At 40.8% G+C, this 18663-nt stretch overlaps 1 protein-coding gene across 1 annotated transcript in view; it reads left to right on the forward strand.

Moving 5' to 3' along the window:
- The window catches only part of cbln1 (cerebellin 1 precursor), a 40539-nt gene extending 31152 nt beyond the window's left edge, over positions 1 to 9387 (forward strand). Inside the window, exon 3 of the mRNA XM_075470673.1 lies at positions 5844 to 9387. Coding sequence (XP_075326788.1) covers positions 5844 to 6041 — 198 coding nt within the window. The 3' untranslated portion in view covers positions 6042 to 9387. The remainder of the gene's footprint in view (positions 1 to 5843) is intronic.
- The last annotated feature ends 9276 nt before the right edge of the window (positions 9388 to 18663 follow it).

An 18663-nucleotide genomic window follows, 5' to 3' on the forward strand; every position in this document is an offset into this window, starting at 1 on the left:
TACGATGATTTATACCTGTTGGTCATGGTTCTTCCGTTTCAATAAATCCCTATTTGCCCTTTTTTTCTGGCAGGATAAAAAAAAGCTGGTCTAGTTTTTTTGGGAATCCCGGAACAAAATCGCTGCATTAGCATAAATGTTCTTTTTGTGTTTCAGCATGAAGTCGGGTTGTCTACAAACACTGTTTTACTAATAACAATTGCACAAATATCATCATAGTACAATATAATGTAAATTATCCATATACCCTATATTTCTTATTAGTTCAGTCTGCTCAGTTAAATTTATTTTTACCTTTATTGTTAAATGTACAAATCCATTTTTATTTAGTTTACTGATGTTTATTATTATTATTACTATTATTATTATTTACCCTACTCTTCATACTGTAGATTTGTTTATAGCTGATGTTTATTCTCTATTTTTATTCTATTCTATTTGCTTGTTTTTCCTTTACAGTGTAAACCGCTTATAGTGGTCACGGATATAGTAATCAAGCGCTTATATAGACAACTTTACGCGACAAACCCTGGGCGGCGCCATTACCCTCCACAAATGCACTTCATTTCCGCCGGAAGTAGTTTGCGCAGCGTTTGCCAATGTAAACAGATGATGCTAGCTTTGACAGCCCACTCGTAGATCGCTAATAATGTCCTTATGTAACGGGTTGGCTGTTGATTCCACTTCCACAGTGACTGCCAATCATATTTACCTTTATTTGTGTATCATGGATGCTCACTGGTTGGCAGGGCTCTCCTCAGCACGTAAATATGGGCTGTGATGTAGGCGCAGTGCCAGTGCACGAGGATTGAGCCCATGGTAGGTTTGTTACACAAAGCACAGCGTTATACTGAAACTGTATTTAATGTAATAATGCAGTTAGCATTATTATTATTGTATATTATGCTCAGTAAGATGGCGACAGCATTGCATTTGACTAAATGTGTTTTTATTTTGTAATGTTAATGTAATGGTTGTTGGCGATCTTGGCTCGAAGGCTAAGCTATACTTACTAACTTTCTCTCATGAAGCTGTGCCGAACGAGTGCTGCGCTGTGACCGTGAGCTGACCAGTCGTATTCCTTATCGTTATTCAGGCAATAAAAGTCCAGGCAATAAAAGTCCAGTCCTGAAGCTAAGTCACGGCACCGATTTCAGGTGATCACGGCACCGCAGCTCCATTTCAGCTGCAGAGCGCCTGTATGGTGTCATGCCGAGAGATCACGGCACCGATCCTCCCGAGCAGGTCATCAAACTTTTCCCACATGCTCCCGAAAATCGTTGATGATTTTGTTGAGGGAAGGTTACAGTTCTGCAGTAAATATCTCAGCATTTTAAAACCAAAATAAGCTGCCCTATGTAGGTGCCCAAGGGTGCCAACAGATGTCTGTTGTTTACATAATGTAATATAATGTTGAATATATTGTTGTACAAAATTGAAAATAAAGGTTGATGTAATTTCATGTCATTATTGCACTGAACTACGATCATGAGTGCCCTATCTTCCTTAGAGTGTTACAATTTCTTTTAACACAGTTCATTCATAGTAAACTCATACTTTACATTAATAACACTGGATTAATTAATTGTTTTGAGGAAATGAAACAAATGGCTTCAACTAGAAAGATCATGTATTTAATCCTAACAGGTATTAAAAAGTGAAATACAAAACGACCCCACACAATTGCATCACTATAATAATAATTTACAATATTAACTGTTAAACATATACTATGCACACAGGGACACAAGGCAAGATTCTAAACCTCATGAGGCATTCTGATCAGTGGACTTCTCAGGTTAACTTGGCCAGCACAGATGGTCAAGATGTTGTCCAGTTTACGTGCCATGATGGGAACAGTCTGGGATATATCTTATAGATCTTCAGTCTCTGGATTGCTCTTTCCACATGTACGCGGACATTTGTCAAAGCACTCTCTATCTAACCACTCGTTTAAGTGCTTTCTTGAGTTTGTACAGCCAACTACTGCACATGTCGTTCCCGAACCACTTTTCCTCTTAAGGTTTTCCATCCTTTTTCTCACTGCGTCGATATCGGAGCTAGCTAGCAAAACAAACCGGAGCCCGCCAGACCGGAAGTGGCAAGCATCGACGGGAGGAGTTTAGGAAGTACAGCGGAAACGGGTCAAAAACTTGTCTATAGATAAAAAGGCTTGGGACAGAATCATTTCTATACAAATGCTGTTTAAATAATTTGTTTATAGTAATCAAGAAATCCGCTTATAATGTTCATTTTTGGCCATTTTATGATTGTAAACATGTGCAAAAATTATTTTAAAACTACGTGTAGCTATTTTATTTTTTACTCCCTTGATTCCTTGCTGCTTCTGCCTCGCTAGCTAATGTAACGAGTTGACACCGGGCAGCAAGTGCGCGAATCATGGCTGGAAAAAGGAAGTCATTTTCTCTGAATGAAAAACGTAGTCTCCTCGAGGCGTATGACAAATTACCAAAAACGAGCCGACGAGTTGCTGCGGCGAAGCTTGGCATTCCTGCCAAGCTTCGCCGCAGCATCTCGGCTTGCTGCCCGGCGTCAACCCGTTACGTTAGCTAGCGAGGCAGAAGCAGACGTCCAGAAAGGAATCAAGGGAGTAAAAAATAAAATAGCAAAAAAAAATAATAATACAAATGCGGTTATAGTAATCAACCGCTTATGGTGTTCAATTTGGCTCTGGACCAACATGATCACTATAATTGGTTTCCACTGTAATTGTTTACATATCTTTTATACTGTATGCTGTTGCAACACAATAATTCCCCAAATTGGGATGAATAAAGTACTTATCTATCTATCTTATGCTTCTGTGTGTCGTCAGATGTGAAATGAGAAACTTCTGATCATTTTACCCGACCGTTACCTGCTTTTTCAGACATTTTAACCATATTATAACCAGTTAAAATGACTTGAAATACGAGCTACAAAGTAGCGAATAAAAGAATTACAGAATTGTAGAATCGGGGATCTGTAGAAGAAATGAAGTAGGAGAAAAAACTGTTCCCTTTTCTTATTACGATGCAGTGCCTGTGCTCACAGGAAGGTCTGCAATCCCACACGGTTTATAAAGTGTGATTCTGCATAAACAGACATTTTCCCGACATTTATTTCAGTTTGTTTTCTGCCACATTGTTGCTCGACTAGCACAGAACATTATTTTGTTGAAGAGAAGCATCAGAGAGGAATCAAATCTCAGGAGTGCTTGTATTTCTGGTGATGCTCAAAAGAGAAGTGATAAAAGCTGTTTGTGCTGGCTGTATGAGGAAGGGAGGGGACGCACCGCTCACTGACATCTCTGTGTGAGAAGATGTTATTCCCTATAGAAATGTTTGGTGTGTCAGACACAGCGTGAGTCTCTTGTTGTTGCAGAGTGCGTCGTTGCATTCATTTGCTTTGTTAAATCGTCCACAAGCGTAGAAAAAAAAAATGGAAGTTCACTCTTGACAAATGAATTGCTAATGTGCTGACTGCACAAAGCTGCAAATGAAATGTTCTGTTGTGCTGTTACACAGTACTGTGCAAAAGTCTTGAGACATCTCATTTCTTCATATATTACCAGGAAAATGTGCAAACACGCAGTAAATAAAGTAAAGCAGGCAAAACAGAGTTTGTACAATTCTAAGGAGCTTGAAAGTCTGAGCTCCTTTATTCTCCCACACTGCTTCAGTAATGTTGAGCTCCGGGCTCTGGGGAGGATTCATCCCTCCATCAGACCTGCTGCCACTGATTTTCAGCCCACTTCTTGTGTCCTTTGGCACAGCTCAGCCTTTTCTCCCTGTTTCCCTTCCTTAAGAACGGCTTCCTGACAGCCACCCTTCCATGGAGCCCATTTCTGATGAGGCTTGGGCCAACAGCAGTGTCACAACGGGGTGGGTTGGTAGGACACAGATGTGGGCTCAGAGGTGTAAAAAGCAAACTTGGTTTATCTTTAAACTTGAGACAAAACAAAAAGCGCGGCTGAGCCGGATAACAATACTAAACTGTGGGTCAAAGACATGAATGTAATTGTGACAAAACAAAACAAAAGACTTGACATAACATGGAAAAGCTCTGCTCTGCTCTGCTCTGCTCTTATCTTATCTTATCTTATCTTATCTTATCTTATCTTATGTGTGGCAAAATGAAAGGGGAGCCTGGGAACTAAATACTAAGCTGGGAGTGATTGGTGAGTGAGTGCAGCTGGGGACAATGAAAACAGGTGACGTGAGTGACAACTAATGACCTGGGCTGTGTTCGAAACAGCATACTACATACTTGCATACTACATACTTCCATACTCATCGATCAGACAGTATGCAGAGTGTTTACCCACAATGCATTTCGCTCCTGCCCGAGCTGAAATCAGCCGGCCTGAAGCTGATTTCGCTTAAGCTCTAAACTCTGTAAACTTTAGCAACAGTTGAAACATTTTCAGTTGAGAAAGTAGTCGTTTAGATCCCCAACGTGTTGAAAACCTGACAAAATACCGGCTATTTACAATTTTGTTCCCACGAATTCGGCGCTACTAAAGCTAGCCGCAGTGAGCAACGCACTTCTGGTTATTTTCACAAAATAAAATACCCGTTGCCTTTTATCATAGGGAAAGCCATTACGATACAATTGGTGCTTTTGTTTTGAAAACAGGAAGTGAACCTACCCTCGTTGTAGCTAGCTTGAAACTGCCGTTTTGACAGGAAATGACGATCGGCGACGTCACGTTACGTTGCATCTTGGGTAGTTTGAGTATGAGTAGTAACCTCATGATGCATACCCAACATTTAGGAGAATCTAGTATGCATCCAGGAAGTTCAAGTTAGTATGAGCTCTGGTATGGGAAGTGAGGGGAAAAGCAATTGCAAAACATGAACTCTAAAACCAAGACATAAAACAACCTAAAACATGATAAAACATAAAACTAAAAACATGGGGAAAACCCCATGGACGTGACAAGCAGATGGATCAGCTGAAGGTCCAGATGCATCTCTCAGCTCCTGTGTCAGGTCTTTGCTGGATGTTTTCCTCTTTCTTAAGGACATCACTTTCAGATCCTGTTCATCTGCTGCAGATAGTTCTTTAGGCCTGACACTTCTTCTTTTGTCCTCCACTCTTCCAGTTTCCTCAAATGTTTTAAGGACACACTGCACACCATGCTGAGATATGCCAAGTTTTCAGCTAACAGCTCTTTGGGAATCACCTTGTTGCTGCAGAAATCCTGTTTTCTGTCTGTCAGACTGTGTTATCTTTGCTGTTTTTCATAGATGCAACTAAAGAAATGGGAACAAATCTTAAATCCAGTCTAAAACCCACAAAGAGCTTCTAGATTATTCATTTCTGGTGGCATAAAGCAGTTTAATCATTTAATTTATATTAATTGTTCCATAATTATTCATTAGATTATATCTTTTATTCCTTTTTTAAGCTTTAAATTGAATCTTATTTACTTTTTCTTGATGTTGTTTAACATATAATTCTTATCATTGTCTGTTTTTTTCCTACTTTTCTACTTTTAGACTTGAAAACATTCATTTTTTTGGGATTAGGATTTCTTTAAAACTGAAGATTATATATTAATTTGACTCTTTTGGTGACTGAAAGCAGTTTTAAACGTAAATGTACAAAAAAGTTGAAACTATGAAGCTGTTTTTCATAAATGCAACTAAAGAAATGGGAACAAATGATGTGTCTCTGTGACAGGCTGCTGGGAACAAAGTTCCTAAAGATCCAATTTTAATGAGGGCTGAAGCGACACTTTTGCCTCGTACTCTGATTTCCAAAGGGATAAGTATCTTTCAGCTGGTTGGTCTGATGTTTGGGCGCTAATGAAACCGTCTGTGCTTTTCCTTATCCAGGTGAGCCTGATGCACAACGGCTGGCCGGTGATTTCAGCGTTCGCTGGTGACCAGGATGTGACACGTGAGGCCGCCAGCAACGGTGTTCTGATCATGATGGAGAAGGGGGACCGGGCCTACCTCAAACTGGAAAGAGGAAACCTAATGGGAGGATGGAAATACTCCACCTTCTCTGGCTTCCTGGTGTTCCCAATGTAGAGCAGAGGAGGAGGAGCAGGGAGGAGGTACTGGTGGAAGATGGAAAGTATCGTGAAGATGAGGAAAAGGCGGAGGGGAAAAGAGAAAAAGGACACAAATGAGATGTTGGAAAAGGAAGTCATGAAGAAGAAAGAAGACTGGCTGTGACATCAGACTCCTGCTTGGGATGCTGCAGAGGAAGAAGGGATAAGGAAGGATGAGAGATGTTAGATATAAGATAAAGGGTAAAATCAGAGAGCTGTAATTGAGTCAGTACAGTAGAGAGAACTACCAGCTTCTTCACTTCCCTCCATCCTTTCATCCATTCTTTTCCTCCCTCTGTTTTCTCTGCAGCTTTGGACAGCCGAAACTTTTTTTATTCTCTGCTGAACGACGCGACTGATCATTCGTACGTTCCAAGTGTTCTGAAGTCCAAGTGAAAGCATTCTTCCTTTCCTCCTCACTCATTCATCCAGTCATCCATCCATCCGTCACCATCAACATAAGCTTTGAAGAATGTTTCTCAAGGATCCGCTCCTCACATCTCCCATTTCCCGTGGCCATATTTGTAATATATTTGACACAGATTGCACTGATTTTGGATCAGCTTCTGCCCCAAAGCCAAAACTAGAATTTCTATCGGGGAAGTGTTAGACTCTGGTCACAAAATCAGGGGCTGAGGACACGTTTGCCTTCCCTGTAAAGCTCTATTTTCTATTTAACATTACAGTTGGTGGCTTTTTATGATATTATGCTTCTGTTCCTGAATCGCACAATTGCTTCTCCTCTCCTCTCCATTTCTCAGACTTTCTGTTAATGAGTCCTTTTTAATTATTGTTCGGTACTTCTGGCATAAAATCAGGAAAAGATCATAATTTGGTTAAATTCTGACAAAAATTGCAGAGCAGCTTGAGGGACAAGACGTAAAAACCCTTTTCAACATTTAACCAGTTTCCCTCTGATTAATGAAGTATTTCTTAATCTGAATTTTTAGTCAAAGGGATTTTTGTCAAACTGTAAAACAAGATAAAGGCACTGCTCTCAAACTTCCTGTATTTTCCAGGTCAATCGTATGCTGAGTGTGGCATATTTTTACATATATATATATATATATATATATATATAAATATATGATGTAGGAGATGGAGGATGAAAGGTTCGCTTTCTGACTTCTGTTTAGAAACTAGAAAACTTTATTTTTATTGATTTATTTTAACCCATTTCCTGCTTGAAAAGCTCAGTCTGCTCTGATTGGTCGACTCTCCTGGCCTGAGCAGGGACCACCAACCACATGAGCTCTATTGAAATTCCAAATTGGAGAAAGATTTCATCGGACAGAAAATGAGCGTGCGGCCCCAGATGCAGAATGAGTCGGCGTTTTTAGTAGTTCTCCAAGAAGCAACAAACGTTTGAATCCTCAATCATCGATTTTGGATCAAATACTGGCTTAAAGAGAAAGTTTTATTTTGCTAAAACCAGTCAAATCGGTTCCAGAAGGAACGAAAAAGGAGATAGAAGATGGATCTTATTGGGAGAAAGTGAATTAGGCAAGATCTGTTTATTTAATCTGATCCTCTTTTTAATGTTTTCAGCACTGTTTATTTTCTAAATTCATATGCAGTGGGTTTTCTGGATACCGTTTTTAACCTTGAAACTCTGTAAAAATGCGTTGCATTGGACAGATATGTTTGGCATTTAGTTCTGTGGAGTAGAAATAGACTGAGATACGCTTTTAGGGTCTGATCCTGCAATTTGAGCATAGAAACTCAGAATTTAGGGTCTGACACCCTCAGAGAAAGCAGGAATACGGACCGACTTTTTACTTTAGCTTCAGATTATCTATTGACAAATAGATTCTCTGATTCTCCGTGCTGCTTGTCGTCGCCCCAACATCTGCAGCGCTGTGTTTCGACGCTGCTCCTCGTGCGTTCTTCACGTTATTTCTCACCAACCTAAGTAAGCAGGCTAAGTTTCTAATTCTGGCATTCAAGGCAGACATGTACCCATGAAGAAGGCACAACAGTTAGAAAGCCAGATGTCAAATACACAGCTGAATGGCATGATTGCCTTGTCTGAGGCTAATTTACCATAGCAGGCTTTTCTAAAGCATCACAGTCTTTGGGGCAGGGTTGACTTTAGCACGCTGTGAATCCCTACTCTGCTGCACCAATGAGCTCAGATATCAGAGCAGTAATAAATTTATTTAACATCCGACACATTTCCCTGAAAATCTCAGCGTCTGCTTTGCTTTAAACATTAAGTTTGACTTCCTGAGGACTGTAAATATACAACACTGAAAGTCCTTTTTTATGTCCACCGTGCTGAACATGTGGATGTATGAACCACACGCTGCAGATTAAAACAGGAGTTTCAGGGGGGGATTGTAAATAAAACGAACCTTTTCTGACCTGGAGTCGCACACTGACCCAACATTCGGGCCTGATGCTCGTCACTCAGTCGGAGGGAAAGTACCGCGGCACCTCGCTCCTTCTTTGATTTCATCCTCCACGCCCCCGTCACCCCATGTCCGCTCCTGTTTTTCAGGTATATGGAATCCCTCCTTGTCCGGTATCCTTTTCTCTTCTTTTGTATTCCTCTGTTGCTCTGTCGATCACATTGCTCTCCTCCACCTTTTCTCAACAGTCCATCCTTTCTTTCCCCTCATCTGTGTACTTTATCTGCTGCTGTACTCGTTTGCCTCCCAGCACGGATCCTTCCTTGCTTTTATTCATGTTGGACTGTGGACACTGAACCCTTCTGCCATGAACTACATATATACATATATATACATATATATATATATATGTGTATATATATATATATATATATGTATATATATATAATATAAATCCCAGTATATATATACAAATGGATATATAAATATATCGAAATCTAAGCCACTGTTTCTATTCATCTGGTATTATGATGATAATAATGGTAATACTAGTACTGATAACTGAATCTGACTGATGATATAATATCTGTATTTCCGTACTTCAGTGTTATATATAAAAAGGAAAATATTCTAAAAGAAATTTACTAGTGATTGTGTGGAAATCTGAGGCTGCCATTCTGTTCTTCTGATAAAAAACATGCTTCTTGTTTTTGTTTTGGGTCAAAGCGAGTTGTGGCTAAGAAGCTGTGACGACTGCTTATGTATAAATGATAGCTTAAAAAGACTTTTGTTATTATGATGATTATTATTATTATTATTAATTTGACTGTAAAAGCAGGATATTTAGATTATGATGACATCCTTTGATTACTCAATCAGATCGATTTATCTACTGTTTTTTCTTTTTTTATTATTATTTGCTCTGAAGAACTCAATAAAATTAAATGGTACTTTTATTTTTCTTTAACCTAATCTAAGTCTGGCCTTGTATTTAATGTTGTTGAAGCTGGAACGACTTCTGAAAACAACCAGAAACAAGCTCAGGTGTGTTGCAGTGTGCACGGATGGGCGGTGTGTGTGTGTGTGTGCGCGCGTGTGTGTGTGTGTGCGTGTGTGTGTGTGTCACACGTGCACTGTATCCATTAATCCATTCAATTTATTTCCTTTCTTCTCCACTTCTTCCGTCCTCTTTTCTCTCTCCCCTGGCCCCTCTTAACTTTCCGTCTCGCTCTTTCTTTACTCTTTCTTTTACTCGGATGCTCACACCCTCTCGCTCCGTCTCTCTTTGCTTCTCCACTCTGTTGATTTTTAAGGTCTTGTGGATCGTTTCATTCCAGACTTTAATGAGCTCCGGGGGGAAAATTAGCGCTGGAATAACAAGCAAACACAAACATTATCTCCCCTCCCTCCCTCCCTCCTGCTCTTCTTGCTTTTGCTTTTCTTCTTTTGCCTGATATCTCATTCTTTCCCGCCACGATTCAGACATCTTTTCTCTAACCTCCCTCTGTTCCAGGCCTAGGACTTCCTGTCTGGTCCCAGACCCATTTCTATTCGTCTCCAGCCCTATTTCATCTGAGTTCTTTTCCTTTCTCAAACTTCACTTTAACTTCTTATTGCCACATTTAAGGAGCTGAAAATTTTCTTTTCTCACTTTGTGCTTCACGCTGTCTGTCACTGTTTGTCTCTGTTTGGTAAAAAGTCCTCCAAACTAAATAAAAAAACAGTATTTTCAGGGAGGACATTAAAAATTCATGCCTTCTGGGGGACTGATTTTTGTTTTTGTTCAACAAAAACTACTCGGTTAAGGTAGGAAAGGATTTCAAACTTCCAGCAAAGCTTGACGTCCACAGTCTGCAAAGATAGCAACTTATTGGTCACACAACTCCCAAAACAGGCACCTCATTGAGTGGCATCAATCTACTTATTCACCTCTGAGAGAAACTGAAAAAGGAGAACACTGGAAAAAATGCCCCTCCAAAAATAAGTAAAAAAAACAACAAATAAAAGACGTTTTTTTCTTGAAATAAGCAAAAAAATTCTGCCAATGGAACTAGTGAAAATCGGCTTGTCAAGATTTCCTGAAATAAGATGTGATATTTAGGACTTTTGAGATAAAAGTGATCTTGAAATTAGCTTAAAAACCTCTTCAAATGTCAAAAAAAGCTTGTTTCATATGATATATAGACTCAAAACAATTTGTTTTCAAAACTTTTTCATTTAACAAGATATTCCAGATGTATTGTCTTCAAACAAGTCCCTATATCTGGCTGAAATGGTACTTGTTAGGCAGTTGTGTCTTATATTAAGTGTAATGAGATATTTTGACAAGAAATGAGACAAATATACTTGGTAAGACCTTGATTTTTTTCCAGTGCACATGACAAATACTTCCTTGAACTCATGACCAACTGTTGTGTTTTTTCCAATCAGGACATATGTGATCAACCAGTTGATAAAGTTTCTAATTAATAATTTAAACCGTAAAAGGGCAGAAAATAGTAACACAGAAAGCTGAACAAAGACCAAATTTCCATGCAGTTTATGTAAGTTTATTTCATCTGAATGATTTTTCAGTAATTCTTTACTGTGAGTAACTCTGTTGGTTTGTTCCGACGTGCTTTAAGAAGGCAAAAGGAATTTAATCTAAATTGGAATATTTTAGATGATATTTGGAAGCTGTTTTGTTCACCAAGAAGATATAATTAATCAACCTGTCGTCATTCCCAGAGCGTAAAATACGGCTATTTTTATCAAAACATGTATCGTCGCTGACATTAAGATGCATTTTTAGCTGGTTTCCCATTTGCTAGTTAAGCTAAATCTGAAGAAATCTCTTTAAAAATAAAAATGTGAATCAGATATGCTTCCACTGACCGCTCTGATGTGAATAAACTGCGTAGTTTCACCAGAGGGCGGTGGTACAGGCTATGTTGCTAGGGTTTGTTATGCAGTAGAAGAAGTAGTTGATCTGACAGACAATAAATCCCAAAGAGGAAACAAAACAACACCAGCGGTGGACATCCGTAAGAGGAAAACGGAGAGAGCACTTCTTCAAGAATGTCTGTAATATCTGTTAATATCTGTGAAGACGCCAGTTGAACGTGAGCTTATTGTTTGACGACTCAGACACGAAATAGCTGGTGAGTAGTGTAGAATTCAAAACAGGCAAAACCCGCTTCAAGTGGATATTTAAAGCTCTTTAAACATTGGTGTGAGATAGATTTTTTACCATTTCCATTAACCTTATTCATATCCTCTAAATACACAAAAACAGTGGTGAAAACTAGCTAATGATGGTGAGAGCAAACATGCTGGAAACCAGACCAGTCGGACTGCAAGGGAAGAACAGCCCCCCCTGTCAACGGCACCGCCGCTCTAGCGGAGGAATTAAACATATTTTATGCACGGTTTGACAGGGACAACAAGGACCCGGTGTCGCCCCCCCTTCCACCTGACGGCTCCACCTTAGTCCTGTCCACTCATGAGGTCAGACTCAGCCTACACAACATCAACGCCAGAAAGGCGGCGGGCCCAGATGGGGTCCAGGGACGGGTGCTCAAAGACTGTGCAGCTGAGCTAGCTCCAGTCTTTAACACCATCTTCAACCTGTCTCTGGCCTCATTCTGGGTCCCAGCATGTCTCAAGGCAGCAACAATAGTCCCGGTTCCTAAGAAACCAAATGCTGCAGGTCTGAACGACTACAGGCCTGTGGCACTCACCCCTATCATTGCAAAATACTTTGAGAGACTGGTCATTAAATACATTAAAGCCTCCATACTGCCATCATTAGATCATAATCAGTTTGCTTACCGGAAGAACAGGTCGACAGAGGATGCCATTGCCATTGTGTTTCATACTCTATTAGAACATCTCCAGCACAAGAACACATATGGAAGACTCCTTTTTCTCGACTTTAGCTCAGCATTTACTGCCAAACAGGTTACACAGTAAACTGCACACACTTGGTCCGAACACTACACTATCCAACTGGATTCTGGACTTTTTAACACACCGTACGCAGCATGTAAGGATTGGCAAGCACATTTCCCGCACCCTGCCCATGAACACCGGGGCCCCCGGGGTGTGTGCTCAGTCCACTTCTCTACACACTTTTCACTCATGACTGCTGCTCCCTCTCACCATCAAACCTCAATGTTAAATTTGCAGTTGATACAACAGTACTTGGTCTCATCACTGGGAACGACGAGACCTCATACAGGAGGGAGGTGGAGAGTCTGGTGAAGTGGTGTGGTGACCACAACCTTGATCTGAACACCACCAAGACCAAGGAGATGGTCATAGACTTTCGTAGGGCCAGACACCCCCCACATGCTCCACTCGTAATCGGAGGGGAGGAGGTGGAGAGGGTGTCTAATTTTAAGTTCCTGGGCGTGACTGTATCTGACAACCTGTCCTGGGGGATCAACATCACCTCTGCCGTGAGTAAAGCACAACAACGCCTCTTTTACCTCAGGAAACTGAAGTGGGCAAAACTCCCTCAAGGACTAATGGTTAACTTCTACCACTGCACAGTAGAGAGTGTGCTCACCTACGGGCTACTGGTGTGGTTCTCCAGCTGCACCAGAGCAGACAAGGAGGCACTCCACAGAGTGGTCAAGGCTGCGGGGAGGATCATTGGGAAGAGCCTCCCGGAGATCTCTGCAGTCTTCACCTCCCGCTGCCTACGCTGGGTGAACAACATCTAAGGCTACGTGCCCACGACAACGGTAACGACAGATAAACGCAGAACATTTCGACAGATGTGCCTATCTTGCACACGGCGACGGCGTTTTTAGGAGTTCAAAACGGAGAAAACGCAAACGCCCTCCAGAGTGGAGATCTTGAAAACGATCCAACCTCTCGTCGCCGTAGGAACAGTTCAAAACGCAGAAGTGCGTTTTTTGCACACGTTAAGTGGGTAGTTCTCCATGAACGACACCCATATCTCACTATATTTATTTTGGACACTCTCCCAATCCACATTATCCACTGCCTTCCTGGCTTTGTAGTTCAGTGTCGTGTTCAGGAGCAACTGGACCTCATCATCTGTCCAAACAAAGTTTGAAGGCGTACTGTTGTTGCCGCCGCGCTTCGCCATTTTCTTCCAACTGACGCGGAGGAAGTAGCCACAAAACAGGCATTTCTCAAATTTATTAATATATAACTCATGTAACAATACCAAAGGTATTGTTGCTACTGCCACCTACGTCCGGGGCGTGCATACTACATCGGCAAACTGCGAGTTTTATACGTTTTCCCTGTTCCCATGGATAGACAGATATCCACCCCCAAGCGCTCGTGAGAACGCAGATAAATTGTGGAGGAAGAAAACGGACATCTGCGTTTATGCTTCAGAGCGTTATCGTGGGCACGTAGCCTTAGTGGACCAGTTCCACCCAGCACACCATCTTTTCCAGCGACTGCCCTTTGGCAGAAGATTCCGGTCCATCCGCTCCAGGACCAGCAGACTGTCCAACAGTCTGTATCCACAGGCTGTCAGACTGCTGAACAAACAACCCCCCCCACCCCTCTCCCACTTCCAACCCCCCTCGGTAACATATCTCCACCATAATCATAACCATCATTAATAATAATTGTGAACCGGACTGCATTGTTGCACTGTACACTACCTACCATCTATTGCAGACAACAACCCCCCCCCCCCCCCCTCAACGACAAACCTCATATTCAACTGCACTAGCACTATTGCACTTTGGGTAATGTTATTTAATGTGATTTATATTATTTGTTATTATTTCTTTTCATATTGGGTGGGGTATTTATTTATACTTGAATGCCAGTGGTGATGGTGATGCTACAAACAAATTTCGTTGTAAACTCTGTTTTAACAATGACAATAAATAATATATCTATCTATCTAACCAGTCACTTTGGTCCACAATGTAAAAATATTCCACTTTCACGGCACAGGCTCAGAAAATGTTGCGATGATGTTTTTGTGACTCATTTCCTGCCTGAACACTGAGACTTAGCTTCTTCTTGCTGTGAGATGACATCAACATTTAATTTAAACTGTTGATTTGGCCATAAAACAAGAAGAAAATCATAGGAAAGCAAGTTTAGTAAATCATAATTTCACTGTTCAGGGATTGCTGTTCCCTTCATGTTACGTGGACACTAACCTACCAGGGATACTTTGACATCTTACAATGTCTAACCACCACTTCATATTGGACTTCTCTTTGTCACCCTTACAATTAGTTAATTTGGGCACCCACAGTTATGTACATTTACATTTACATATTTACATTTCAAATTAAATGTGCACAGCCAAAAAAGCATCCTTTCTTTCTGGTGTCAGTTACACAGATAAGCTGAATTTGTAGGCTTTCTTTGTCAACAGAGTTGATAATTAGCTTCTTATTTCTTAAGTTTTCAGCTAATAGCTGTTTGGGAATTACCTTGTTGGTGCAAAAGTCCTTTTTTCTGTCCGATGCAACTAAAGAAATGGGACCAAATGATGTGTCTGCTACTAACAAAGTGCCTAAAGATACCATTTAAAATCTTCAGACAACTTCTTTGCTACGTTGTCTGTTGTGTGTCGACACAACACTGGTTCATCCCTGGACTGGACTAAAAATGAGAGAAAAAGTCCCCTTCAGATCCTGGAGAACTATTGCCGAAGACCACTTTAAAAGATGAGAAAGCGTGGAGTTAAATATTGAGAAATATGGAGGGCTGGATCAGGACTTTGAGAAGGACTGTAGGTGCTGCTGTGTTTGATGGGATGTGTGCTGTGATTTCCCTCACGGCAGTGGGTCTGACCAGAGGCCTTGTCCTCCAGCAGTAATTTGATTGTGGCTGAATGAGGGAGACATAATTGTCTGCAGCATGCCAAACAAAGTGTGTGTGTGCCCACCAGAGTCTGCTCCTCTTTGTTCCTCTCCTCTCAATGTCAGGAGAAAGCTGACAGTTGGACCTGATGCAGCATTATATTTTCAGCTCTATGGAAATGTGCACGCTGTTATATACAGCTTCCGAGCGCACGTATTCATACGTCCTGCTGCCATTCATACATTTGCCCTCGTGCCCTCTTGCTGCAGCCAGATGGGCAAGCAGACACATGGACAGTCAGAAAGAATGACAAGCCCAGCCCAACAGACAAGCAAAATAGCAGGTCAGCGTTTTGTTTTTTTTTGGTCCCAGTGATGGATAACCTTTGACCTCTACCCAAACTCATCCATTCCTAAGGTTGTACACCGACACAGTAGCCAGTCTCTGCCATTCTTAGATCATATGACATCTGCTCCCAAAGGCCTTGCACACTGCCTGACTCCTTGTCATTCAAACAACATATAAACACAAAGACAGGCACATAAAAAGTTGATTAAGACAATGGCTGTGTTCGAAACCGCATACTTCTCCTACTACTCCTACTACTCATACTGACTTTTTTCCCGGATGCATACTAGATTCGCCCAAATGTTGGGTATACATCATGAGGTTACTACTCATACTCAAACTATCCAAGATGCAACGTAACGTGACGTCGCCGATCGTCATTTCCTGTCAAAACAGCAGTTACAAGCTAGCTAAAACGAGGGTAGGTTCACTTCCTGTTTTCAAAACAAAAGCACCAATTGTATCGTAATGGCTTTCCCTATGATAAAAGGTAACGGGTATTTTATTTTGTGAAAATAACCAGAAGTGCGTTGCTCACTACGGCTAGCTTTAGTAGCACCAAATTCGTGGGAACAAAATTATAAACAGCCGGTATTTTGTCAGATTTTCAACACGTTGGGGATCTAAAAGACTACTTTCTCACCTGAAAATGTTTCAAATGTTGCTAAAGTTTACAAAGTTTAGAGCTTAAGCGAAATCAGCTTCAGGCCGGCTGATTTCGGCTCGGGCAGGAGCGAAATGCATTGTGGGTAAACGCTCTGCTTACTGTCTGATCGATGAGTATGCCGTATGCCGTATGCAGTATGTAGTATGCAGTATGTAGTATGTAGTATGTAGTATGTAGTATGTAGTATGCCGTATGCAGTATGTAGTATGTAGTATGTAGTATGCCGTATGCAGTATGTAGTATGTAGTATGCAGTATGTAGTATGTAGTATGTAGTATGCGGTTTCGAACACAGCCACTGTTACAACATCTGGTTATGCACAGACACTTTGAATCCTGTTTGCTTTCTGTTGGGAAGCAAAGTTTAGGGCTCCAAACCAATTCTACTTCAGGTTCAAAGGCATAAAAGAAGGAAAATCTCCAGATGTTGCAGAAGAGTTTTCGTCTGACGGTTAAATGAGCAAAAAGTTCTGCCACACAATCATTTCAACCTTCCTTTGAAAAACAGGTTCAGTGTTGGAGACAGCATTTGTGACTCCTCTAAAGTGCCCTTTGAAGACTGAAAGTTTGGTGTTCTGAAACTCAGAAAGTTATTTTGAAGCGTAAACCTGCAGCGCAATCATCAACCCTGGTTATTAGGTCCAGGAGGTGTTCACTCTGCACCACTTAACTGAATCGGCACGCAGTGAGAAGTCTTGCAACTCCCCCTGCAGAGGTTGTCTCTCACATCTCACAGCTTGGATGGAATAGTTCATAGAAAGTAACCGCTCTCATGCTCCCTCAGTGAAACTTAGTCTTTTTTTTTTACACACAAATTCACTCAAAGAGCTTATTTCATTTTCTGTTTTGACCTTTTTGGTCACATCCACTTTCAGCTGACTCACCTAATGTTTGACTCTTCTCTTGGTGTCACAGATTTGCCCCCCACTCCCCTTTTCTTTAGTTTTTCTACACATGCACCAAAACCACTGGGTTAAAAAGATAAAAAAAAAAAAGATCAAGGTTAGAGATAAAAAGAGCTTTATTTTAAATACAAGCCCAGTCACCAGGAGGTTTTCGTGGTGTTTTGTTCTGTTTCTCGCAACACGTGCCTGGGGCCTGCACGCACTCCGAAGCAGGCATCTTCAGCTGATCTGGCTAAACTAATCATAACAATGGACATCCTGCTAACCTGGAAATGTGATGCTAGTTAGTAGCTCGGTGGAGCCAGAATTTTGGGCTTTGGCTAAGCGCACGCTTATGTAAAATCAAATGAACTTGGCATCATTTATCTATTCAAATCTACAATTCTTTCAGGCTGAAAAGCAGCAGCTGCTGCAACCAAAGCAGGAAGGAAGAACAACAAATATGGAAAAATTAAGAATGCCAGCAGCCGTCAATGTGAATGTGTAATTCATATTCTGATTCGATTCGGTTGAATTCGTATAATTACAGTTCAATAATACTTCATTAATCTCTGAAGGGAAATTACATTATTGCAACATTAGTAATAATGAATTAATAATGGAAGAAAAACTAAGAATATATGTATATAGTAGGGCTGGGCAACGATTAAAATGTTTAATCTAATTAATCACATGATTTCCCTGATTAATCACGATTAATCGCATTTGTACGCAAAATCCAAAAATGAATCCAAAAGTAGTGTATAGCTTTTAGCATTTAGTTTTATTTTAAATGTGCTGCTATATGAATGAAAGTGCCATAACATTTGTTGTGCAAACACACTTTTAACATCAGCATCTTTCTGTAGTTTTTATGTAGAAGCCTCGCTCTACTGTCTGTTTCCTTGAATGACTTGCTGCTATCAGTTGTGTGTTTTGCCTTTAAGTGATATTTTAGACTGGAACTACTACGCTGAGAAGACAATTCAACTTGGCTGTGTTTACAGATGACTTTGCTTCTGTCGACTCCGCCGTCTGGAAGAACTTTAAAATGAAAATGGCCGAGTAAAAGTTCTTTACTTTCTTTTCCGGTTCCGCAGCAGACAGCAACAGACTTGTACAAAATAAAAGCCTATGAGCAACAAACTTTTACAGAATGAAATAACTAATAAAACAGGGATGATCCGTGGCGTAGTGAGTTGAGCAGGCGCCCCATGTACAGAGGCTACAGTCTTCGCTGCAGCTGGCCCCGGTTCGAGTCCCACATCGGACGGCCCTGTGCTGCGTGTCGTTCTGCTTCCTGTCCCTCTGAGCATTCCTATCCATTAAGGGCACAAAAGCCCTCCAAAATTTAATTTTTTTTTAATGAAAAAAAAAAAACAATTGCAAAAAAAAAAAAAACTGTGTAAATGCGTGATAAAATATTTAACGGCGTTAAATAATTAATGCGTTAACGCGATAATAAGCCCTAGTATATAGATATATATATAGTAAAACTTAGTCAACAAACATTTGGGAAGCTGAAGTATAGCAGAAAGGTGTCGTGGAAATGAAT

This window comes from Odontesthes bonariensis, chromosome 7, assembly GCF_027942865.1.
Source record: "Odontesthes bonariensis isolate fOdoBon6 chromosome 7, fOdoBon6.hap1, whole genome shotgun sequence".
NCBI lineage: Eukaryota > Metazoa > Chordata > Actinopteri > Atheriniformes > Atherinopsidae > Odontesthes > Odontesthes bonariensis.